The sequence below is a fragment of the Aythya fuligula genome, chromosome 4 (assembly GCF_009819795.1).
Source record: "Aythya fuligula isolate bAytFul2 chromosome 4, bAytFul2.pri, whole genome shotgun sequence".
NCBI classification, from domain to species: domain Eukaryota; kingdom Metazoa; phylum Chordata; class Aves; order Anseriformes; family Anatidae; genus Aythya; species Aythya fuligula.
The window spans coordinates 7,374,764-7,400,236 of NC_045562.1; the positions used below are offsets into that span (position 1 = coordinate 7,374,764).

The window sequence follows — 25,473 nt, forward strand, 5'->3', positions numbered from 1 at the left end:
CATCAGGGACACGGCTTTTCCTTCACCAGGCGCTGTTGTGGTGGGGATGGTTGTGTGCAGGTACCTTTACAAACACGTCCTGTGTCGTGTATTGCTTTAACACACCGAAGAAATAAAAAGCCATGAAGGCTGTGCGTTTTTCTCAGGGCTTACTTCAATTTCACAAAATTTGCAAATGGTTTTGTTAAATTGAAGACCACCTTTGTTGCACACTGTTACCAGCTCTGGCCATCCGCTGGATTGCATCAGAACCGGAATTCCTACAAAAAAAATAGCTGACACAGCCATAGGGGAAAGATGTAAGGTATGAGTCATGAAGAGCTGTGTATATGAAAAGGGAATTAGCTATATCAAATTAATTAATTTTAAAAAAACATTTCCACAGGTTCGCATTTTCTGTGTTTTTAATATTTGTTTTTAATTCTTGAATGTTTAAGTTATAGGTTTTCTTAATCTTGGTCTTAATGGCACTGAATAGGAATGATTGAATTGATGTCTTCAAACCATACTGTTAAAATCGCCCCTAAATCTCTTCCAAGGGAAGGTTTTGTGTTTTGGAAGCACCTACGTTTCTGCTAAAATCTCTGCTTGCTGTTTTCTTTTAGTTAACATTTATAGCCTGGACTAGCCATTTACATGTATAACAACCCACAACTAACCCATGGCCACAATTCAGCGCTGTTGTTTGATGTGGGGGAAGTTTTGTGTCCTAATTTCAATCTTAACTTCTTAACTTCAATCTTACTTCTGATAAATTTGGAAGTACTGCAGGGAGGACTCTTCTTAGGATTTATACAAACAGAGCAGGTAAAATTCTCTGTTCATAAACCCGTGCCCGACCTGAACCTGCAATTTTCCTGGCAATGCGTTTCTCTTGGTACTGGGTAGCTCTTATTTGTGCCATTTGAGTGGGGGTTGGACTGCATCTAGTGGAGTTAAAATAATTTCCAGAAACGCTGAGGGAGGACTGAAATAACAGCAGTTACTGGAAATATGAATCCTTTTCCTTGCGCTGTCCTCGGTTACAGCTTTCTGCAGTGTTTTTGGAGGCTTGACTCTGCACTGAGTGCGTGCTCCAAACAAAGCCAAATACCGAGGAAGCTGTAAATGCAAACCTTGAGGCTTGTACCCATGTTCTGGCTGTCTGTTCAGGAAGATCCACAGATGCAGCTGAAATCTTGAACTGCAGATCTCCCCGTTTCTTGCAGAACTCCTTTAATGATAGCACGTGGTGCCACTGTGTGATGCAGCTTGTAGGGCTCTAGGACAGAACTGATTGGAAAATGGGGACACTTTGGATGTATCTTGGCAGAACACTACCCTGAAATGTGCAGGAAGATGTGCCCAGGATTCCTAAAAACCACTTGCAGTACTTGGTCTGAACCCCGGGACATTCCTGAGGAGGAAAGCCCCAAACCATGTAGCTGCTGAACCAGATAGAAGGCCCGTGTTGAAGGCCTTGTGGTAAACCAAGAATTAAAGCCTAAGTTTGACCCCCAAATTAATACATTTAGGTGCACTTGAGTCTGTTTGGAGGGGTTGAGCAGTACCCAAAACTTGTTTTGGCTGTGGTGTTTGTGCAATGGATGGTTGGCAGAAGATGAGCTACTCGTTTGGGCAAAGCACTTTTTTTTCTTTGGAGGATGACACAAAAAAAATTCATTACAGAAGAAGAAAGAAATTTATCTCAAGATTTAGGGTAGAAGGCAGCGAAGGAGGAAAGAGAAATGGGTAGGAGTGGAAAGAGAAATAAGAAGTGCAAGAACCATGCCAGGCCCGGGGAAATACCAGGTAAAAGAATGAAGAGATGAGGATTATTGTTTGCTTTCTGGAAAAGTCTTTTTTTTATTATTATTTTATTATTATTTTTTTTATTTCTAGCCTCCTGATGACTTTTGTGGTCCTCTGTAACACCCCCACCTCCAGGCATTCATGCTCTTCTCAGCATGCTCCCCGAGGTGCACCGAGTCCTTCAGCTGTGGCCTCACCAGGGCTCATCTGCATGGAGGGGGTTCAATAGCAACATCTCCTCCTGCCTGCCTACTGCAAGGTCAAGCTAAAAAATGTTTAAAAGTTAAAAGTCAAGTTAAAGAGGGGCCATTTCACTGTTTCTGTGCTTATAGCTTCTTTTCCAGTAAAAATCATTTATTTTCAAAATCAGATACTGATACCAAAGTGGCCAGCATTCGTTAATTCCTATAATAAATAAAATCAAGATGTATTTTGAACAATCCATCTATCTCTAAAGATGTTTACACTTTTTTTTTGGCATTCACTTCTGTATTAGCTGTTGTATGTGGTGTTTTAAACTCACTCAGTGCTCTGTGCTAGTCTGTAACACACAAACAGAGCTGCTGGTGTAGTATCATGCAGTCCTCTCTGCCTTTTTTTTTTTTTCCTGTCTTGATTGCAGCAGTAGCAGGCACCTAATTAACACAAGGTCAAAACCCTCTTATCTCAGTCTTCCCAGTGTAAAGTTTAAAATAATGAGATAGAGGGAGGGAAGAGATGGTGAGAGCTCCAGGCTTGGAGATTGAAGCCTACATCAAAAACTTGCAGTTTTAGGACAACTGTGGCTGTCGGTCAGTTCTGGCTGAACTCAGGGATTCCAGTGGAATTTTTAAAGAAAGAAACTTCATTTAGTGTTTTAGTTGGATGGTTCTTAAATCATGCCTGAAGATCAGATACAATTGAATTTACTATTGTTTTAATTTTAGTACAAATGAACCATTTAAATCCGAGCCAGGGAAGACAATAAAGGCACATCCTGTGAACCTGAAAGGAAGAGAAAAAATAATTTAGTTTCTCTTTTCTCATTTTGGCCTCATGGCCAGGGGTCAAATGCTTATCTGCTCTTCTTCATTCATTCAAATCTTTCCCTGCTCCCCTTATTGTCTCCCTGTCTCTGGGCCTTCCTGCCCAGACCTCTCATCTTCTTCCCATCCTGTTATCTTTCTTGCCCTTCTGACTTCTCACTCTGTCTACTTTTAGACGTGTTTTTCCTTTTCTTTGCGGATCTCCCACCTGGCAGCACCACCAGCACCCTCCTTCATTCAGCCCAGTGTCGTGCCTTAGCACCTCCCGGCTCCAGGCGTGTTCTCCAGGCACAGGGATGCTGCACCCCAGCTCATCCACGCTATTTTGGCCGAAAAATAGGTTTGTGTGAAGGAACCATTGCCAAATAGATTTTGCGTACTCCCACGGCGGAGTGGCTCTCTCATATCAGAGGAATCACTGCATCGAAATTTGCCCAAAACAGTTGTAGCTTTGGTTGGTTGTCCTTCGTCTTACACAGCAGTCAATCTGACACGAACAGAAAAACAAATCTTTTTTTTCCTCTCTTTTTTCATCAGCCTATAGTAGGTCAGAGTTTTGTTCTCAATCTCTTTTCATCTCCTTCTCCTATGCCCCCCCCATCCCTCTTTAGTCACAACTTAACATTGCAAATAAGAGCATAATAAGCCACCAGCTGTATTGCTGCTTTTAATCAACCAATTCTCCCAAAATCTTGGCTAGTTTTAAGCATTTTTGCATGCTGCTTTCAACTTGTTTTTAAAGTGTACTTAATTATCCATCATTTTAAGGAACAATTAATTCATAAAACTCCACTTTATTCTACTCTGCTAATCCAATTTATCTTACTTTATCTCTAGACTGGGATAAAATCAGCAACTCGTGATTCATAACAAAACTGCGACTTAATTTCTCACTTTTATTTTTTATTTTTTTTTTAGTTTTGAGGAAATCCCAGCCCATCGACATGGTTATTAACTGGAACGTCTTTAAAGGATGAATAATGAACGTATTACAATGGGCTTTCTGCAAAGTTTTGCCGACTTAGGGCGCGAGCTAATTGGGTGACCGGTGTGTTTAGCTGGTGTTAGACATCGTGGTTGCTGGGAGATGTTACAACAAACCCTATGAAATGTAGGCACTGTGGAAAAAACATTCTGTTTTCGTGCTGTGGCCTTGTGGCACGGGGAATTACACGACCTGAGCTTTGTCACCGGATCTTATGAGAACGGAAAAATGTTCGATGTTTAGGGAGGCTCCCCAAGCAAGGCTGCTTGGGGAAGCCCATGAAGGGACAAAGATGTGTCCTGGCACATCTCTCTCTCTCTCTCTCTCTCTCTCTCTCTCTCTTTTTTATATATATATAAAAAAATATATATATATATATATTTTTTTTTCTGCACAGCCAGGAGGTCTAGAAATTGTTTTGCTTTTGTTATGATGATTTTCTATGATGATTTTTTTGTCCGTTTTGTAATACTGGAGATTTTCATCTGTTAACTTGACCTAGGATTTTTCAAAGTGCCATCATTTATTGCAATAATAAAATCCCTGGAGCTGGAGCACTGCCCGGAGGGTAACGTAGAAAATCAATCGTTGCTCAACCTGGTGCTTCCTGAACCACGTTCTGTGAATTCTCCTCTTACCCTCACATACAGGGATTGCTTTGATGCTGAAGACCCCTCCTGAAGTGTTGTCATTAGCCAGGGAACTACTAATGACATTTAATTGCTTACAGCAGCAATTCTCCTGCTCTAGGACAAGAGACTGGGTGCTCACGCCTGCAACTAGTTATTTTTGTTAACCCTCCACCCTGAAGGCTCAGAGCAACCGTGGTGGTACTCAAGGAGAAGAGGAGATCAAAACCCTTCAGTTGCTCCAGTATTCTCCACACCACTCTTAAGAGATGCTAACACTTGTTAAAAAAGCAACCTGTGGCCCAAGGAGGGAGGCCGTAGTAGATGCTTCATATTGGAGCAGCGAGGGCAAAGCCAAGAGCCTGAGGACACAGCTTGTAGAGGTTGCAGGCAGAGTTGTATGACTGGGTTGTTTCTGCTACCAAGCTTCTGGACTTGATTTCCAATGAGGTCCCATGCTGCTCTCTGCCTTGTACACCTGTGTCATGCTAAATAGATCCAGATGATGACTAAACTAACGTTTCTCTTTTTTTTTGTGTGTGTTTGTTTCAGAAACTGAAATTCCACAGGGTAACGTCGGTGTCAGTGCTCCTGTAACAACATTAACCTCTGGTAAGAGTCCAAATTCTCTGTTATCTGGTGTTCTGAAGGTCCCATTGCCTCTCTAGCTTTCATCTTTTCCAGCTGCTGGGAAAAATCAGGCAGATTGTTTCCTCTGCAGTGATTGCAGAGCAGCGTATTTCCATGGGGCTCCTACATAAGCCTGTTGAGAAGAAGAAAGGATTGAGGAATCTTAGCGAGGAGGGGGTTAACTGGGGCAGGTTGTATTTCTTTTTTCTTTTTTTTTTTTTTTTCACATAAAAAAGGCTTTAATTCTGTGAGCCTGTATGCTTAGGGAGTGGTTAAAACATGATCAGACATTAGCAAATGAGCTAAATATTCATAGTTCAAAAAGTTGCCAGAACAATTTGGGAAATAGCATCAGTTTGGGATATGGTACCGGGGAGTATTCAGTTTGATGGGTGTAGACTGAAGAGGACATGGACTTTAAGAGTAAAGAACTAGACAGTCTGTGTCTGTGTTGGGCCTCGGTTAAAAGATAATATATGTGCATAAAGCTGTCACTTCCAGAAAAAGTTATCAGTAACTTCTTGAAACTTTTAATGTCAAGGTTGACGTTTTGGGGTGAGGCAGTGGAACCAGTGCCCTCAGTTTCAAAAGACTGATTCTCTTGCAGTTATTTTTTTTAGCTAGGTCAACCATAAAGTCCTAAAGCTATGAATTAACAGAGAAAAAACTGGTTCAGAAGGTGAAGCCTGGCTTAACGTCTTCAACTACCACATTAAATTCTCTTTACTCTGTAGTAATGAAAGTTAACTACTGACTACATTGCATTCATGTGGGCCAAATACCAACTCTTTCATAAGTTCAGCTGTCAAAGATTGCTGTGTTGAAAGTGATGCACATGAGGAAGAAAAGTTGGAAACGGGACGTTTCTTGCTAACTAAACATGCAAAATAATCTGTTTTGGAGCTGAGAGTACTGATATAATCAAGATGAATATACTCAAAGTGCTAGTAATGGAAGTGAGTAAGGTGCAGCCAGAGAAATTGTGAATGTTATGCTCATTACACGAATTAGTCCTGCTCAAATTGTGCTGTAGTTCTTTCATGTTTCTAAAACCCTGATGTTTGTGCCTGTTCTAAAAACATTTAATAAACGCGGTGAATGAGCTCTTCAAACATTTCACTGAAATTTCTCCTACAGCTTTTTGCCACAGAGGAGAAAGCAGTAATGCTATTTATGCCTCTGGGAAAAGCATCAGAAGCCCACTGTGAGGGCACCTCTGTGTCCCTCCCACAGGGGTTGGCTGGTGGGCAACGCTGCTGATTGTGTGGGCACGGGCCAAACCCTCCCTCTGACCCAAACCAAGTGCGCTCTGAGCCCTCCTGAAACACTCGGGGGCGAGAAAGGTCTCTGAGGGTCAGACCCCAAAGATAAATTGACTGCCTTTGTGAGAGTCGGCAGCTGGAGGTATGCGATGCTTATTTAAACGTGATAAATCAATAAAAATGCTTCTCTTGCAGTGTCGGAAGCTGTGTCAGAAGCTGTGTCCATGTCCTCTTCACAAGTGACATCACTGCAACCGTCAGTGTTAGCGAACACTGCAGCCAAAGCTACAACTGTGTCTGTCACAACTGGTGAGTGACAATTTCTTTGTGCTAATAGCTGAGGCTGTTCCAGAGGTCAATCAAGGGACTGAGTAGCAGTGCCTCATGGCCTGGGGACTTACTTACACGTAGTCACTTCTTTGGCAAAGCCTTGAGAACCATCAGGCTCCAGGAAGCTCCAAGCCTTGTCTTGTAACTGCGTTATCGCAGATTTATGTTCAGGGGGGTTTTCCCTTGGAGGGAAGGGGGATTTCCCTTAGAGGGAATGAAGACCCCATTGATCTTCAATTTAAAATCAGTATTTAAAGCTAGACTGCAGGCAAGGCAGGATGTGCGTTTTGTGTGTTTGTGCATGTGTGTGTATTTAAAAAAAAAAAAAAAAGGAACTATTTTGAATGTCCTTCCTTTCGTAGGCTCCATGCCTTCTTCAACTACAGCTAAACAAGGAACAACAGAAGGTACAACAGTGACAACAGTGCAGCAGACTACAGCACCAACCCTTGCAGCAAGAAATGAAGATGACAACACAACAAGCAGTAAGTGATGGTCTCACAGAGCCATTTCTGATTCGTCATACGCTACGTTTCTGTAAAACAGTGTGGAGCGATAAAAAAAGAGATCACAAACAAGTAGCTTGTGTAATGGGTTTGGATCTTTGGAGAGGTAGAGCTCTTCATCCTGCCCACGGATTGTATATCCTAATGAATCTTTCTCCAGAATCTTAAATGCAGAATATTATACCTTTAATTTGTAGTGGAGATGATCTGAAACTATGACACAAGATTTAAATCTCCCCTGTACTTGGGAGAGATGTGCTTGGAAGGGTTTGCAGTTGTTTTTTTTTTATTATTTTTATTTTTTTTTAAATAACTTATTTCATCAAAAATAAATGATTCGATGTGATTGGTAGTGTCGGAACAGCCCCTCAGTTTTTTATTTTATATATGTGTATTCAGCGTTACAAATAAGTCTGCTCTGTATTATTATGAGTCATCATACTGAAAGCAGCGAGGTGTTACTAATTACCCTGCATCAATCTTCCCCATAAATCTTTAGAATAATGTGTGTGTTGAGCCAGTACATCACATAGGGTTCTAGGGAAGGGGGGAAAAAATAAAAAAAGAAAAAAGAAAAATCCTCTGCATCCAGCAAGTAGCTGGAATAATTTAAGCAAATATAATAACATGCAAAAGGAGCTCAGTAAAAAATAAACTGAAATTGAATCTCCCTTCTTTGTCTGCGAACTACACTGTAAATGTTTGCTCAAGCCTTTTGCTGAACCAGAACTCTGAAATACTCCATTTTTTGTATTTAATTGAATCAAGCTAAATTTAAAAATAATTACAGAAAGTATTTAACTCAGCAGTCAGTGATACAGTGATGTTCTCCTAGCTGATGTTTAGAGCAGAGTGAAGCCTGTGACAACTGGTTAAACCTTTGCTTCTCTTCCTGGGGTTGCCTCCTGGTGCCACTCTGGCCCAGACACCGCTCTGAACCCCAAAAAAATCCCAAAGCAGGCCATATTGCAACCCTCCCCTGAATAGTGTAAGAAAGAAAAGGTTTTCCTGTGGGTGGAATAGGCCACCATGAAAATACACAGGTGTCTGGAGCACCAACACTTCTTCTCTGTTCCTCTCCTCTTCTCTTTCCAGCAGCTAGCCTTCAGTCTCTAGTGTCTTGGATTGAATTGTTTTGAAAACTCCCCATGTAACCAAAATAATAATTAAAAAAAAAACAAAAAACACCTTGAAGCTTGCAACAAAAATAGTTAATGGACCTAAAAGCAAGGCCTACTTGATTCTAACTCCCCTTAAGTAAACAGGAAAATTAAAGACACTGATTAAAACACCTCCTCACAGCAGGACTGGGAAGTTGCTCTCCCTGGAAAGAGCAAGATTTTGCTGTTAAAAATGGGTAGAATGTAAAATTTGGCTGCTATCTCCTTTTTTGTTGTTGTTGTTATTGTGGTGTTTTTTTTTTTTTTCATTGTGTTATTATTTAGCAGTCAGCTTTCCCCCCCTTTTTTATTGGCCTCAGAGAACTGAGGCAGGAATTGATGGTGCCTCTAAGAAATTTCAAATCTTCCTTTTGCTGCACCTGGTTTCTAATGAAAATCAAGCATCTCTGGTGTTCTGTAATGCAGGCCATCACTTTATCTACTTCAATCCTGGCTAAAAGCTTCAGCAAATGATTGCATCCTCACAGCAGGGGTTTGACAGGGCTTCCTGTTCCTGCTGCAATTTCTGTGGCTGTCACCTTCCACTGCAGATTCGGAGAAATACCCCAGTGCTCCATAAACTGTGAAGTCACGCACAGGAGTTTGTCTTTTATTCTTTTTCTTAAGTCTTCAGTATTTTTTCCTCTGCAGGACATAAATACAATCTCCCCTCTTTCTTTCCGTGCCCTCTTACCCTGTGTATTATATAGGAAGCCAACAATTAGACTTGCCTCCTTCGTTTTCTAGTACGAGGGGTCAAATCCAACAGTTCCCATTTAGTCAAAAGAGTGACCTCACTTGTGCAGTCCAGGCTCAAACCAGGAATTTTAAGTGGTGTCACGCTACATCAAGTCACACCTGCATGCAGGATTTCACGTCCTGGGACACTGGCTTTATCAAAGAGAATATGAAATGAAAGGCAACGCAGGGTTGTGTTCTTCCTTCCCTGGCCGTGGAGCAAGTGTCGTGGGCAAGGTCAGCACTCAAGTTATTAAATTACGAAGTCAGAGTGGGTTTTTGGCTGTTGTGTTTCTGATTTATCTCGTGCCACTCTCCTGGAGGATGATACATCACACTGCAATGAAATAGGAAACATTAAAAAGAGAGAAAAGGAATGAATGGAAGGAAGACTCTTTCTCTTCGTCATATCAAGCTGCTGGTAATTGAGAGGGAAGCTTTACGAGGAGGGATAAGCCAACAACATGTTGCTTGGCTGTCCTCAGGTCCCCGCCGCGTGCTGCAGGTGCTCTCAGTATTTCTAAGACATGTGGTGTAGTTGGCTGCGGGGATGCGATGGTCAGAGGGGGGAAGGTTTCCTTTGGAATTCGTGCTCTGCAATTTTTCAACACTTCCATTAATGCAGTCACCAATGCAAGCGGTTTCCCAGGCTGCTGATTTCAGGCAGAGACTTGCATGTGAGTTTATATTCAAGACGTGAGCTCTAGGGGAAGGTTTAGCCTTCCCACATTTAGCAATGTGGGTTGTAATGTGGTCGGTGTGCCCTGTAAAGGAGTATCCTGGGCTCACTGACTGGCTGAGTGGTGCTTGTACACCCGTGCAGATGGCTGCGCTCTCTGCGCTGCCCGCCTGCTGCTTGTTGGAAGCATCACACGATGCCAAAGCTTGTTAGGCAGCAGCCTGCTGCAAGGAAGATTTAGAGCACTGTTGGGAGATGCTGAAACGCTCGTGGATTATATAGAGGTTAAGCAGAAAATCCTGCGAAGATCAAGTGAGGATGCGCGTCAAATTTCAGTTGGTTAGAGAAAAGGAAGGGCTCTGGGAGGACAAAAGCAGGGCAGTAGCTGAGGCTCAGGCAGCAGCTGTGCAGAGCAGCTCCAACCTGTTTGGATAAGCCCTGGTGTTTCTTATCCCTTTGACCACTGCATGTTAGGCACAGTCATTTATCTCATCACAGCACCCGCGGGGAGAGCGGTGTCACCTCTGGGGAGCTCTGCCACGCCGCTGGACAGCCATGTTATGATCTTTACCCTTTTATTTTTACTTTACCCTTTTATCCATCATCAGCTGATGGCAGCAAACACGCTACCAGGTGATGTGAGTGCTTTCCCTTGTGCCGAAGCACCATGGGTTGCTGCAGGGACCTGCCTGCCTCCCTCAGCTCTTCCTCGTGCACGATGAGCTTTGCGTGGCTGGCAGAGCGTGTTCGTGTACCCGCCTCCCTGCATGGGAAGGATCGCTGCTATTCTAGGTTGCTAGAGGTTCATTCATCACTTCTTCAATGAGAATGCGGAAACGATTCAGGCTGGTAGATCTTTGCTTTACACCGTGGTCAAAAATGGTGTACAAGTTGTGTTTTTCACTCATTTCTGCTGCTGGTTAGACTTACATATTGAAGGTGCACGGCGCTGAGGTTTCTGAAGGGAGCTGACAGAGAAATTATGCCTCTCCTCACTAGAATGCCAGCAAAACTTTTAGATATTTAACCTTGTTCTGCATGAAATTCATTACAGTTTCCTTCCCTTCCCAATTCCCATATTTGCACTGAACCCCCAGGCTCCTGTGGCTTCAGCTCACTCTTTCTCAGCACGTTGATCTTTGAAGCCTGCCTCTCCAAGCTTATTGCACTTGCTGAACAAAAGGGGAAGGGAAGGGGTGAGTTAAAGGCGTATGGTGCTAGGAAAGGGAGCTTTGGGTGTTGGTTTTATTTTCCCTGAGTTAAGGGCTCTCTGGGAATGCCTAGTTCTGGTCCTGCTGTGCGCCATCCAGGCTCACCCTGGACTGTGAGTCTCATGACACGGATGGCCTCGATCCTCACAGAATCACAGAATTTCTAGGTTGGAAGAGACCTCAAGATCATCAAGTCCAACCTCTGACCTAACGCTAACAGTCCCCACTAAACCATATCCCTAAGCTCTACATCTAAACATCTTTTAAAGACTTCCAGGGATGGGCTTCCTCTGTTGACTCTGTGAGAGCAGCAATAAGGCTCTTCAATTTTTCATATGTTCATTCTCGTGGCTATGTTATTTCCCAGACCTTAACAGCACAGGATGAAGTAATTAACTCTGCACTTAATTGCAATACCTAAAACTTTCCCAAATATCCCATTATGTGACTGTTGCAGCTAAAGCTTTATTTATTTATTTTGTTATTAACTATTTTTTTTTAATGAAGGTAAGAGAGAGATGGCAGTAAGCCATCTTCTGCTCATGTTGCCATTGCCATGACTGCCCTGGGCTCCCTGGCCAGTGCTCTCAGCTGTCTTCTGGCACAGGCTGTGTTGGACGTGAAGGATGTGCTTTAAAGATGCCCCAGCTGTGCCAGTAGTAACAACCCCATAGGGATTGCTTGCTGTTTGAATGTGTTGTGCTTTCTGACCTGAGATCTGTGACGGAGAGTGCATTTGTCTGCAGAATGGCCGGGGATCTCAGGCAGCACTTCTCCTGCTGTACCTTACCCAAATGTTTGTCTCGTTTCCAGCTGCTCAAGTGAATGGAACGCAAGCGACACAAAATGAGAGTGTGGGTGCTCTGTCTACTAAGAGATGGCCTTTGCCTCCAACAACCTCTCCACAAAAACACGCTTCTTCTGAAACCTCAAGTAAGTCTTGAAAATATACACTCCGTTTTCCTATGCAACGTGTTCAAAAGATCTTGAATCTCTCCTTCATTTGTTGTTCGTTGTCCCAGAATGAGGGCCACCTCCTTATTCATGCAGGGTACAAAGTGTTCGTGCCATCCAACTATGAAGTCCTGATAAGTGATGAGCGAACTTCAAAAGATTCGGTTAGAAAACTCGATGTCGTTACAGGAGGATATAAATTAAGCTAATAGAAATCTTTATATATGCTGGATGTGGTCATTGTGTAGCACTGACTGCCAGAGGAGGTCACCGAGATAAATTCTCTGGCTGCAAAGCAAAGGAGAAAACAGCTATAATTTTTACAATTGTTAATAAATCTAGAGGGCAAGCTAAGGCATATCACCAATTAAATGGCATTGTTCAAAGTACAACGTGGTCACACGCAAGGTCAGAAAGATATCAATCCTTCCCAATGCCTGGCTAGCTATAATGTTTTTCAGGGTGTGTTTTGGTGTATTTAACCACTAAGCAACTCTGTGGCGAACGTAGATGCTGGGTTGTGAGAGTGATCATTTATTATGTGTCTACCAGGCTTAATTTTCCCAGATTTTGAAGAATCATTTACTTAGGTTTGCTTAAATTTCCCTGAGCTTTCACTCAATACTATGTAAGCCTAATAGGGACACTGACTTTGTTTGCATTTCCCTATTAATATTAATGTTTAACATTTCTAGAGGAATAAGACTCTTCACAACACCCTGGATTATGTTTGTAGGAGATAACTGTGAGTGCTCACTAATGTTTTTTTGTGGTACAACAGCACAGTGAACGGGATTCTTCTTATGGAGGGTGGGACTGGATATAAAAGTGTAGTAATATCATATCCTCAGTACACACTGAAATGCTTAAAAGCATGCAGAAAGATATAATAATAAGCATTTTAGGGAAGTTGGGATTTTCTCATTTTTAAGCCATGGCCACTGATCTAGAGAGGAATCTCTCATTATTTTAATAAGCTTATGCCCCATAATGCACACCCTGTGAGCTGTAGTTACTTGACTGTCCTGTCATATTTTGTGTCTTTTGGCAGACACGTGGACAGTGAGGAAGCCTTACCATTGGCACCCTGCAATAAACCAAGAAATTGCAATGCTTTTAGAGAGAGGTTCTCACAGGGAAATTCTCCAGGTTAAAATGAAATCATAACACATACACGGCCGTGGATCCTATGCACTGAATTACTCGTTACATTAGTTGTGCAATTACACTTTCTGCATAAACCTTGCCCTGAAAGGTTTACATTTTTCCTTGGGTCTGTTTGTGAAAGTCATCGTCTTACTCAGCTCGCTCTGCTGGAAAGCCAATAAATCTTCTTTAGCTCAGGGACTACCCAAGGTGCCAGGGCTGTAATTGCCTGGCTGAGGAAGAAAGGGCCCATCTGTCCTGGGGGATTCAGCCTCGGTCCTTGGCATAGCCGCTGCTTCGAGTTCCCATAAAACTGCCCTGTCAAAATCATTTCCTCCCTCACCAGGGTTTCATCCTTGCACCTTCCCTGCCTCCTCGCAGGACCAGCTCCTTGCTGCTTTCTTCCAGCTTAAATACACAAAAAAAATCCCATTACTCACCCTGCTGAGTTAGGTAGCTCATCCCTAATGGGTGCACCCTTACGACACCCTTACTCCCTGATCCACGTGCAATTGCTCAGGGCTGAGGGAAGCCACAGGCTGCACCCTAGTTACTTTTGAGCCATCAAAAGCCTGAAGCCAGTTGTTTCAGGCTGTACTGAGACTAGAAGAAATGCAGACTCTTGCTGCCATTGGACTCCTTCTTTGCAACACTGAAATTTCATCTTCCATGGGGGCCTTCTGTAGGGTCTGGATGCCTTTTGTTCGCCAGAGCAGAGGCTGGTACACGCGGTGTGGCTCATGCTGCAGCCCACAGGGGCTCACAGAGCTAAAAAGCTGAAGGCACCCAAGCCACAGCTTCTGTGTGGGAAGACAAATTAATGTGAAATTCATCCAGAACAGAATGTTTCTGTTTGGTGTGCTGAACCAAAATAATTCAGATGGCTAATCTCAATCCAAAACATTATGGGAAATGGTCTCAAAACTAAGCATAAAAAAAAAAAAAAGCCATTTTTTTGGTGAAAAACTCTTGCTGCAGGAAAAGAAGGGAAAAAAAAAGAAAAGAAACATTTTGAAGAGAAATTTCCAATCAGCCATATCAAGAGATCAGGGTGTGGGAGGAGTGCCACAGAGAGCTGGAGAGCAACTGAAAGGAGTGCGGGGGGGAGCCTGGGAAGGAGCTTGGAGAAACATCAGAGAGCAGCAGCGCTGTGTTGGGGAGGCTCGCAGCCAGCAGCTGCAGAGGAGGGGCTGCGTGGTGCTCACCCAGGCTAGCGGAGGGAATTGGGGCTGTTTTTAGCAAAGAGAGCAACCGGCATGCGTGCCACTGACACGTACACGTCTTCAACTTTGGCTGTCATGTATAATACGCCTCCTGCTCCACCTCCGCAAAGGATCGCTGGCTAATATTTAATTTTTTTTCTCCTTCTGTTTAATTGATGAAGAACCCGAGATTTCGTGGATCAGTCTAAATACCTCAGAGAAAGTGCAGGTGTCGTAGCTTCTTATTCTCTGACCTGAACAACAAGAATCCAGAAGGCAGCGTGAGCTGAAATCCACCCAGCAGGCTGGTGAGATCGAATGACCTGCTGCAATAAGCTGACAGGTGAATCAACCTGCTGCAGGTGTTGATGCCTTTATTGCACTCCTCAAATTGCAAGTCCTACTCACTTGATTCACAGGAGGAATGTTCCTAAGAAAAATTGCTAGGAGTAAGACGGGGAGGGTATGACTCTTGCCGTGCACAAACTGTATAGGAACACTGGATAGTGATATTAAGTAAAAATTGCCCTTCAGCTTCTTCACAGAGAGAGAGACAGAAATTGAAGCACTGGGGAGATGGAAAATACCGTGAAGCCTCAGTTAACACAATTGCAGAACCACAGCACAGTCAGGGCAAGGAGGGTTTTCTTTTAAGGTTCTTAATTTCGCTGTGATTTATCTCGTGGTATCCCTTCTGAGTAATCAGCCAAATTTATTCACTTGTTTTGCCAGCGAGCGCAGTTCCACGTGGCTGCCCTCCAAAAGCAGAAGCAGCAAGCCGCGGGGTGTCCCGGCTGTTCAGGTAGCAGAGGTTTGGGAGAGGTGAGCTCTCGGGGCCTCTCTCCATCTGCCAGGCTCCTCACCAGCGCTGCCTTGACTCGGGCAGGTATTGTCAGCTCACCTGGGCGTACACCAGGCTCTTTATCCTTGCCTTCTGTCTGTGCAGCCAGCGCTGTACGCCTCGAGATCCTCGTGATGGGTCTGGAAATCTTCCTGGATTATCTACGCTGAGCATCTGCCCCCCAGCTCACAGCCCTAGGGGATGTGGCGGGGGCCAAGCAGAGAGCCAGAACAACACGATAAAGGTGTTAGCAAGCAAAAGGCCACCTGCCTTTCTGCCCTCTTTCCCTAGAGAAGCAGTGCACAGCCCCACCACCAGAAAGGGTGCTGGATGGTTATGTGGGAAATGCAAGCTGCAAGCACCTGCTGAACAGCTCCAATGAGCACAGCTGCATTTGGGTGGCAGGGCTGAGCAGTCTGAGCAGAGGAAAGCTGGCACCTGGCTTGCTTACTGGAGACCAGGGGGGAGAGAGAAGGGCGTGTGGCTTTCTTTCACTGGCCATTTGATTTTTCACACTCAACAGAACCCCAGTGAGATATCTTTTATCGTTTATCTCCATAAACATGCACACACATGGCTTTGCATTTTCATGTTCGACCATTGCTGTGTGCTTACGTGGCACTTGTCCCACTCACAATAAGAAAGGCGGGATTCAGGTAAAAAAATCCTGTCACATTTGGATGTTCCCTGAGTGCCAGGTGGGTGTCCTGCTGCTTTCTGTGCTTTTCACCGTTCTTTGACAGGAGAGTTGTGAACTTCCTGAGCGCTTTTCTTTGGCTTGTGTCATTAATGCTGCTCAAACGTGCCATAAACATCAGCTAACGAGACATCACAGAGATCCTCTCTGAGCAAGGTGACGCTGCTTTGCAGCCGGACGGATGAGATGGTAAATAGCTTCGGAAAAACATCTCCTCTGCGTTTTGGGAAGCCAGTATGAAATAACTGTGTACCCTCAGAGTACTTAGCATGGCTAATATTTACTATGTTCAAGAGCAGCTCTTGCTGCTGACTTTCAAGTACTTGCCTTGTCAGCCTGAACATGCTTTTCACGCCCGTTTGTGATTAAAACGTCGTTAAAGCTCCGTCACGTAGATCACTGGCAAAAGTGGCTGTTTGCACGCCAGCGGCTCAAGTGATCCGTGCTTTTAATTGCTTGTAGAGAGGAGGGGAAACAACAGCAGCTGTTCCTGTTCCCAAAACAGCTCTCACGGCAGTAGGGCAATGTGTTTAACTCTGCTGCAGCTCCTCGTGCAGGAGCTGTCCCGACCAAGCACAGAAAGCACCATGGTGGGTCACGGCCTCCTGAGGAGCTCTTAGGGCAGGGCTGGATGAGCCCCGCTCCTCACGGACACCACAAGACAAGCCAGCCCTGTATGGACCCAGGGGAAGGTTTTTTATGGTGCCATCCATCCTGGAGGAAGCTGACCAGAAGCTGTGAGGTACACCTCAAAATAAGGAGGCAGTGCTGAGGATGTAGCACGAAGATTCACGAAGATTTATTTTTGAGAGGTTTCATGGCACTTGAAGACGTGTCTCAATTAGGCACTTGAGTTTCTTTTAGTACCATACTTAGTTGTCAACTGAACGCCAGCTACTTGCCCCAGGGCAATTGCTTGTTTTTGGCAGGCAGATTTTTATTCATTTATTTATCTTTCTGCATACCAATTAATTCAGGATTTTCTGCCCTGCCCCATCCTGGGGACAGTTTCTTGCGCAGTTACTAAGCCCATTTCTGGAGTCTCAAGACCCCCCTTGCTTTCCCCTCCAAGTAAGCAAGGATCTCTAGCCCTAAACCAGTTCCTAACAACCCTGCTCTTCTGTTTTATTGCAGGCCTTCACGTGATCACCCTGACAGAGCCATCAAGTAAGAGCAATGGCCAAGCTTGCTCTTTGCATGCTGGCTGAAGGGCTGGGGTGGTGAGGGGAAATATTTGGGAGACGAAGGGGCTGGTGGGGGTAGAATGAACCTGATGTGTGGTATGGAGAAGCAGGTAAGCGATGCTGAAGTCATGGCAATAAGTAACTTTGTTGTGGACGCAGGAGATGCTGCAAAGCAAACAGGATGGGAGCGTACTGCGTGATGCCATGGGCAGCTGATACCAAAATAGTGCTCACCAAGGAGCTAGTCCTTGTCAGCGGCTCCCCTGCCTCGTCCTGTGGTTGGAAGCAGCAGGTCCTGGGCTAAGTCAAGGTCTTCCTGTGCTGGTGAACCAGTATTGTCTTATTTCCCTTCCTCTGGGCTTGTCAGGAAGCAGTGGCTTCTGTGCAGCTCGCTGCAGCCCTTGTGTCTGCCACCAGCAGCCTGTTCCTCGTGTCACCACAAGGTCTATTGCTCCAATTAATTGTTATCTGGATCCCAGATCGTTCCCTAGCTGGAAAACGTCTTCCAGATCCAATTCTCAGATCCAGAGAAAGCAGACAGGATGGGCTGGCTTGTGAGAAAACTTCAGTGGATAACTGAGTTGATGTTTTTAATTCCTCAATCCATTTCACTCCTTCAGCAGTGCTTCCTTTCAGCTCTTGGGTTTCTCATTGATGGTTTCACGTAGTTAAAACAATAACCTGTGGATTTGTCTTTCCTGCATTATTCTCATCTTGGCCATTTAATAGACAGCTAGGGAGATAACCAGTGCATTTGAATCCTCAATTTTTCTCCTGGGGAGACACTGCACAGGTGTAGAGATTCACATTTTTCAGAGCAATTTGTTTCTGTTGACATTTTCGGCCAGTACGCAGGATAAGTCATTGCTGTGATAATTGTCTGCCTTCCCTTTGTATCCTGTATTCGATCAGGGAAGGCAGAGAAAAGGGCAGTAGGATTTCTTTGAAAAATACAAAGCGATCACATGGACGTGGAGTCATGAATTCATGAGGATTATTTCAGTCACGTTATGATGGCTCACAGTTTCCACCCTCACGTTGTCGCCCCTCAGCAGACAGGCACCGTGGAAGAGAGAACTTGACAGAGACATGGTGATTTTTCAGGGGCAGGGGTCACAAGCAGTGATGGTTTCGATGCTTGGATGCATCCGATGCTGTGGTTGCATTGAGCAGGCCCCATCCAGTAAGTAGTACGTGAATGTTTCTCCCTGTCAGGCCAGTCTTTGGCTGAAAGAACAAAACAAAACAAAAAAAAAAAAAAGGAAAGGAAACAGAAGCTAAACAACTTGTCCAAAATTCACACAGCTTTGCAAAAGCAGAACAAATTGAGAACACAGCTCTCAAAACCTTTCCCTTTCCCTTAAAGCACACAGTGTTTTAAGTAGGACCATGTGGCTTCTCGTTATCTGGAAAACCAGTAAGCTGGCATCGCTGGGGGAGAAGCTGGCCCCTGGCTTTTCTCTGCTTTGCTTCTTTTGCAGCAGGAGACAACTTACTCTTACACAGCAGAGCTGAGCAGGATGTTGTGAGACTGAGAATAGGGGCAAAAGGAGAATAATGGAGAAAAAACAATCACCAAAATATTTTTCAGGACATCCCTGCGGGTGCAAGGGGTGTAAACGTGTACTGGAGCAGTGGGTCAGAGCCTCCCTGCCTGCTGTTGTGGTATTGCAGCTTGTACACAGAGCTCTACCTCTGCTGGTACCCCTGCTCGGCAGGCCTTCTGCCTTTACCTCCTAAAAGTGAAAATGTTAGCGAGAAAGCAGATGATCCCAGAAAAAATGGCTGTAGGGGAGCAAGTGCAAAGCACGCGTTTCTCTTAGGTCACAGCAGAAAAGCTTTTCCCCCCCCTTGTGCCAAATTTTTCAGGTGTTAACTGAGGACGCACCATGGCTCCAGAACTGGGGACTCCAAAGTTGCTTAGGGAAGGTTATTTTGGGGAGGCTGAGAAGGGTAAATTTTTGGGGAAGTGCTGGCACTTTTATATGTTGACCTGAAAACAATATTTCTTTTGCACATCCAGATGTTGTCGTCACCGAAAGCAGTCCTGGAAACACGAAAATGCAAGAGGGTATTATCCGTTACTCCAGTGAGTATTGCTACTTCGTTGTCTGTCCTCTGAGTTTTCAGTAGATCAGCGTGGTTTTAGATGAGTGATTGGAGTAGCAGAGAAGTAAAACTGGCAATGTGATTTCTGTCCATACCAGGCTGTGCAACCTCTTACAAACCCAATTTAACTGCATGTTGTTAACCTCATCCCAGAGAGAAAGAGAACTTGGCAGGTTGACACTTCTCTCACTGGAGAGTGGTGCGATTATTCCCAAGGACTGAAGTCAAAGTGATAAAATAGAGAGGGGAAAAAAAAAGTGAACAGAGTCATCCCCTGTGAGAGGAGACAAAAGGAAACACGTGCAAATGTCATTCACATAGCAGTATGAATACTTATTACACAAATATGTTGTTACGACTATACTACATGAATGTATTGCCCATTTTGTCACGGGAGGTTGGGTGGAAAGAGAAGGACTGGAAGTCCTCTGCAAAGTCCTCAAGCACTCAGTATTTACGTGGTGCATGTCACTTAATTTTTTATTTTACAGTTATGTACCTCTGGGGCAAGAGTGTTGCTGCAGATCCGATATTTCCTACCAAAAGCACTGGCTCAGCAAAATACGTTTGTTTTTCTACTCTGAACTTGTCTCCAGGTTCTCCCTCTGGTTCCAGAGACACTCTTCTGTGTGAATGTTAAATATTAATTGCATCAAGAGCCAGTGGAGATGCCACTTCAAAACAGGGGGGCCAGCAGGAGGGATGGTGCTAAGGCTTTGCAGCTTCCCCAGCATGGGGCGGAGGCCACCAGGCTAAATACAAACGTGGTCGATGGCTGCCAGGAAAAAAAAAAAAAAAAAGACAAATGGGGAGAAACTGGGCTTTGATATTTCCCCAGGAAAGCTTGTCTTCATGACATAATTCTTTCCTTTTTGCTTCTTGGCTGGGAAACACCTGTCAGGAAATGGCAGATGGTGGGAAATAATAAAAGGGAAGAAATGTCCTCATTTGAAAAGGAGATCTTGCATTTTCTCTCCCTGGTTGTGAGTGCTGTGGGGAACGTTGCTGAATTATGTAACTCCTCGGTGTCTTTCTGGGCGCACGATGCTAAAAGAGAAATAATAGCTTTAGTCGCTGAATTTCAGATCAGTCTTGCTTTCCAAAACAAAAAAAAGAACACCAAAAACCTTTGCATGCATCCAAAAATTGTTCCTGCAGCAGGGCAGTTTCACTCACTCTCTTACCTGGAGCTCACCCAAATCCTCCCCTGGGTGAAACCAGCACCCTGGGGTGTGGAGTGGATGCTGGGGGTGGGCCGAGGAAATCAGTGGGGTTTGGTGAAGGGGATGCAGCAGGAGGTGCTGGTGGTACCTCTCCCCCAGGTGCACAAACGCCAGGGCAGAGGCGAGCAGCAAAATGATGTTCTCCTTCTTTTGCAGACGTTATCTTGCCAGTCGTCATCACGTTGATAGTCATCACCTTCTCTGTCTTCTCTCTGGTGGCTTTGTACAGAATCTGCCACAAGAAAGCTCCAGGTATTTGGTTTGCTTTCTCTCAGCAGTAGGAGGAGAAAAAATAAAAGAAAAAAAAAAAAGCAGCATGCTTCGAATTACTCTAAGATCTCTGGGGGCTTTTTAGATTACTGTAACCATAGATGCTGCAGCAGTCTGACAGGAAATCTTGTATTTCAAAGTATTTTGCCTAAAGTGGGAAAGTAGCACTTTATTTTCCAAATCACTAGGAATAACAGAGGGAGCAAAAATGTCTGTGATTTTCTGGAGAATATATAATGCTGTAAAGCTTTTGGTTCGGCCCTTTGCAGCTGCGAAGAGCTAACAAACAGCTGTGCTAACACAATCAGTCAATCAGGTAGAGAAAGAGGGTGAAAATAAGTTTGGAGATACTGTTCAGCAAAATCACCTTATGTTCATTTTATCTCTGTTGCAAATACAGGCAAAGAAACATCAGTGCTTTCTTTTAGGAAATACCTGATATACAAGTATAATTTTTTAGTTACAGTATATGCATGGGTACAAAATTGCTGAGCAAGCAGTACTTTCAGAAATAGTCATTTTTGACGGATAGCTAAAACCAGCACAGGCTTTGCTGCTGTCCATGAAACATTTAAGGTAATGGGGACATAATCCCATTAAATTCCAGTTGCCAAGTTTTTCAAATTGTTGCCAGAGTGGGCCACAGGAGAGTGCAATTTTCTATTAAGTGGGGGGAAAAAATAAAGAAGGAAAAAAAAAAAAAAAAAGGCAAGCGTGTCTGAATTCAGACTGTGAGCTGGCATGAGTTAGGAGATCTGTGCAGAGCCTCAACAGTGAAATCACTGGGGCCTGGAAATACAAAATCACGACGGGGTGTGGAAGCTGCAGAGCAAGGTAAGCAGCGTGCTGCCGCCAGTTTAGCCAATGGCAGGGGAAACCAGAGCCAAGCAGAAAGCAGAAGGTGTGATGCCCACTGAGGAAATTACCGAATATTCCGAGGGAAGGGGTGAAGACATGAGGTGAAGGAGGTTTCCTTGCCAGCCTCCCCCACGCACAGCCGCTAGCGCTTGCAGTGCTAGCAAATTTGCCTGAAAAGGAGAGGAGGAGGCAGCTATGGCTCTCTGCCGTCCTGCCCACGGGGCTCGCTCAGCCTGGCTGGTGTGCAGCCCCCCGTGCCTGGGGATTAGAGCTAGCTCCACGCCTCCCGTGCAACCCCTGGCCCCATCCATCTGCCCACATTCGGGTGTAAGAAGAAAAACTGCTTGGTGGGCGCTTCATTTTGGGGAGAAACGCGTTGCTTGCTGGCTGGGATGACAGACTGCCCTCCCAGGGGTGAGATCCACCAGGGCGGGCATCCCCCCTCACCCTCTGCCTTTTAGCTGGGTTGTTACATGCTCGAGAGCTGCTGCCTGCTCACCTCCTCCGTGCCTGCAGATTTGGGAGCTGCAGGGAAAAACGTGATTTCTGCAGCTCCTCCGCCTGCACCGAGGGGTTTTCCTCTCCCTGCACAGTCACCACACTGATGACACGTGGGGCATGGTGGTCTTTTGGGAGGGTGCAAATTGCCATCCAGGCTGGCTGATCGGGTTAATGTGCTTAAAGAAAGCAACACTGCAAAATCACAGCTAAGCCTTCTGCCAGCAACAGCAATAGCTGCGTCTAAGTGTTTTGTTTAATCGAGTCCTGTCAGCCACAATGACCCTAACTCTTTTTTTCTTCTTCCAGAGAGACAAGAGAACGGCACTGAACAGTAGGTTGAATCCTGTCTCTGCCTTGCTGTGGGGTGCTTGTGAACGCAGCAAATTCTGCATGCGATTCTCTTTGGTCTTCCTCTGCTTAACCACAATAAGCAGTTGCTGTCCAAAGAGAAATACGCTGTTGAAAGGGACTTGCTTGCAGTTGCTGTACACCTGTATGCATGATAAGTGGCTGTTCCAGCATGGACAGAAATTGCAAGGGATTCTTTTGAAATGGATAAACTTACCTTGTGTTGTGCCATCTTTTTTTTTTTTTTTTTTCCCCTTTCTCTTGCTTTATTCTGGATTATTTTTCTCTTTCTTTCTCTTCTGTTCCCCATCATTTCATATTCCTCTGTCCCATCTTCTCTCCACCTGTCCATTTGCGCAGGCTCAGTTAAAATGAAATTGGCATGAGCAGTTTTAGGGGAGTGAAGCTGAGGAAGACCCGTTAGAAGGTATATACCAGAGGCCATTGGGTCTGGATGTGGCCTCTCTCTTTTGTATGACTAAAAGCATTTGCGCTGGCAATTTACTTGCTGACCCTGACTCCCTGGACCTCTGAGGTGGTCCTTCTTGCAGTGTGACGTGGCTAAAAGCCTTGCATGGGCAGAGGAAAAAGGTGACTCTCTTTTCCCACAGCTGTACTTCTGTGGAGCACTAGATTGAACACAGAGTCATACAATCTATCACCTATTTTAAGAGAAAGGTCCTTTCAAAGAGATTGGTGTGCATTATTTGCCATCTATAAGATTCACGCATGATCCCAGGGAAAGGCCGTTTCAGGCCCCTCCAGATCGTGATCTTAGAGCTGTGTTTAGCTGACCAGCTTCCCAGAGCTGCACACTCACTGTGTCTAAATGTCTCTGACTCCAACAGGGCCCAGTTGGATAAAGAAGGTGTCAAACTTCTGTCTGTGAAGATAACCACTCCCGAGACTGGTGAGTGTTTCTTCTGTGTGTCCGTGTGTGTGCCTCAGGGCCTGGAGAGGAGCAGTTCTGGGCTGTCATTTGCGATAGCAAAACCATCTTCAGTTCCTCTCAAGCCAAAGTCACTCAAAACAATTCCTCCACAGTGCAAAAACGAAACAAAACAGGCTGGGAGCCTGCCAAGCTGCAGTGCAGCTGCACTGTGTGTGGTGTCAGTATTTGGGAGTGAGAATACTGCCATTATAGGGAAAATCATTTTATTAACTCTTCTATGGTAAGTGACCTACAGCTGTGCACGTTGAGGAGTTACTGAGATTGTGACATTTATCGGCTGGATCTGGCTAGAGAAGGGCGTTTGGGGACTGTTAATGTTCCTGCGGCCAAAAGGTTTGGGAGCGAGTGCTGCCATCCTGCACCCAGCCACCCTGTGTATTCAAAATCCTACTCTTATTACAAATTCCTCTCTCCCGTGCTTGACCAATCCAGTTTCTTACAAAATGTGTGTGTAATAAAATAAAGGGAATAGAGGTTATAGTTAACATACACAAAGGAAATCAAAATCTCATCTCTGGTATCTAAGAGAAGGAGATAGATATTGGTTCTGAAAGAAAGAAAGAAACACAAAATAGGACTGAGGCAGAACAAACTTCTGACTAATCTGATTCACAGCTATCTAAACAACAAATCTGAAACTTCTCATGGTAATTCTTCTCATGGTAAAACCCATGGCAGCTCGCTTCCTCAGCTGCATAGTCCACCCTTGCTCCCACTTGACCTGTAGAAGTCCTCCGGGAAAAACAGTCTCTTACTTTATCCATCTTTTTAAGGTTTCTGCTCCCCCGGTGACATTTCAGAAGTTGCTCCATAGATGCTCTCCTGTTCCTCTAAATCCTCAAGAAGTCTGCTGAAACACAAATGTAAATGAGTCTGGTGGATGCACTCTGTAGTTTTATGATTTGGGAAACTAAATATTTTTTCAGTATACGTCTTTGGGAACAGATGTTTAGCTCTGTTTTAAGGGGCATGAAGTGGGCACATTTACACTAAAGTCATGATATGTCTTCTGAAAGCTGAATGTAGTCTGAGACTAGAATTCAGAGACATTTTTGGACTGATTCTGCCCTCATACAGCTTTCAACAACAAAGTAACTTCACTGGCAGCAAGAAAGTTATTGTGTTTTGCAGCAGTGTAAATGAGAGAGCGCCCAGGCACAGTTTTTCACAAGATGAGGTCTGGTGCCTGTTAATCAGCTGCTGGTTCACCAAGTATCTGAATTTCTTCCATCCAGAGGATGCTTGATATTCTTCTTTACAGAAGTGTGATGTATGCATGCTATAATTGGAAGGTATGAGTCAGAGCCACTTACAAGACAAGATTCTTGCCCTCTTCTCATTAATACAATTCATATTTAAAACAGCTACCATTTTCTCTTGAATTCTTACATCTTTATAGATTTCAAAATTAAACATGCTTTCACTGAGTCCTGCTTTTCCACAGCTTTTGAGAGACGCTCGGCTTCTTAAATTAAAAACACTCTGAAAGAAAGGCCTGTTTCCTTCCAGAAATATCCCTCTCTCATCCAGATATTTTCAAGTTATATTAGGGTGCCTGCCCGTTTGACTAAGATTTACTTGCTTCGTTAAAAGCTCAGGGAGAAAAGTAATCATTTATTAATGGTACAGGTGCACCACAACATGGGAGATGTCCAACTCATCTGGTCTCTCTTGCAACTAGTGAAACAACCACTTCTCCACGTATGCTCCTCTTTTTCCTTTTTAGATATATAAAAACCAGCTCAACTGAAGGGTGAATTCATAGCCTAACTATTTTGGAAGTGTTACAGCTGCCTCTGGTTGTATGTACAAACAAAATTCTAAAAGGTTTTGGCTAAATTGAGTAATTTCTTAAGAAAAGCCTCACCTTCACAGCTAGACCTTCCTCATCCTCTTGCCATCACTAGGCTGCTCCTGTTTCCTGAAGATGAACACACACACAACAAAGGTCTGCACTGTCATGTACTCAGCTGAAACTTTATTAACCAAAGTCGTATTTTTTTTTTAATTTGTACTTTTATTATTTCAACAGAAGGTTTTGTTCTTGTATGAATGTTCCAAAAATGTTGAGAAAAGACTTATGTACAAAACATGCCAGGACGTAATCAGCAACTATGCTCAGACAGGTAACCTAGAAATACCTTGTGCCAGTGATGTGTGTGGCGTAGCTTGATCAAAGCTTGTGGCAAGTCTGGTCTTGCCTCACCTAAAAACTGATTTAGCTGCAGATAGTTGAAGGAGA

At 44.3% G+C, this 25,473-nt stretch overlaps 1 protein-coding gene across 4 annotated transcripts in view; it reads left to right on the forward strand.

The window, feature by feature from the left end:
• EMCN (endomucin) overlaps positions 1–25,473 on the forward strand; it is a 65,263-nt gene that overhangs the window by 30,106 nt on the left and 9,684 nt on the right. For 3 of the 4 annotated variants that reach the window (XM_032187267.1, XM_032187271.1, XM_032187270.1), the window contains 9 exons: positions 4,983–5,042; positions 6,518–6,631; positions 7,015–7,137; positions 11,760–11,879; positions 16,921–16,953; positions 18,994–19,059; positions 20,459–20,554; positions 22,238–22,262; positions 23,128–23,189. In XM_032187267.1, coding sequence (XP_032043158.1) covers positions 4,983–5,042; positions 6,518–6,631; positions 7,015–7,137; positions 11,760–11,879; positions 16,921–16,953; positions 18,994–19,059; positions 20,459–20,554; positions 22,238–22,262; positions 23,128–23,189 — 699 coding nt within the window. Of the gene's footprint in view, positions 1–4,982; positions 5,043–6,517; positions 6,632–7,014; positions 7,138–11,759; positions 11,880–16,920; positions 16,954–18,993; positions 19,060–20,458; positions 20,555–22,237; positions 22,263–23,127; positions 23,190–24,004; positions 24,673–25,473 lie in introns of those variants that run through there. The other variant, XM_032187269.1, reaches the window with a different exon arrangement.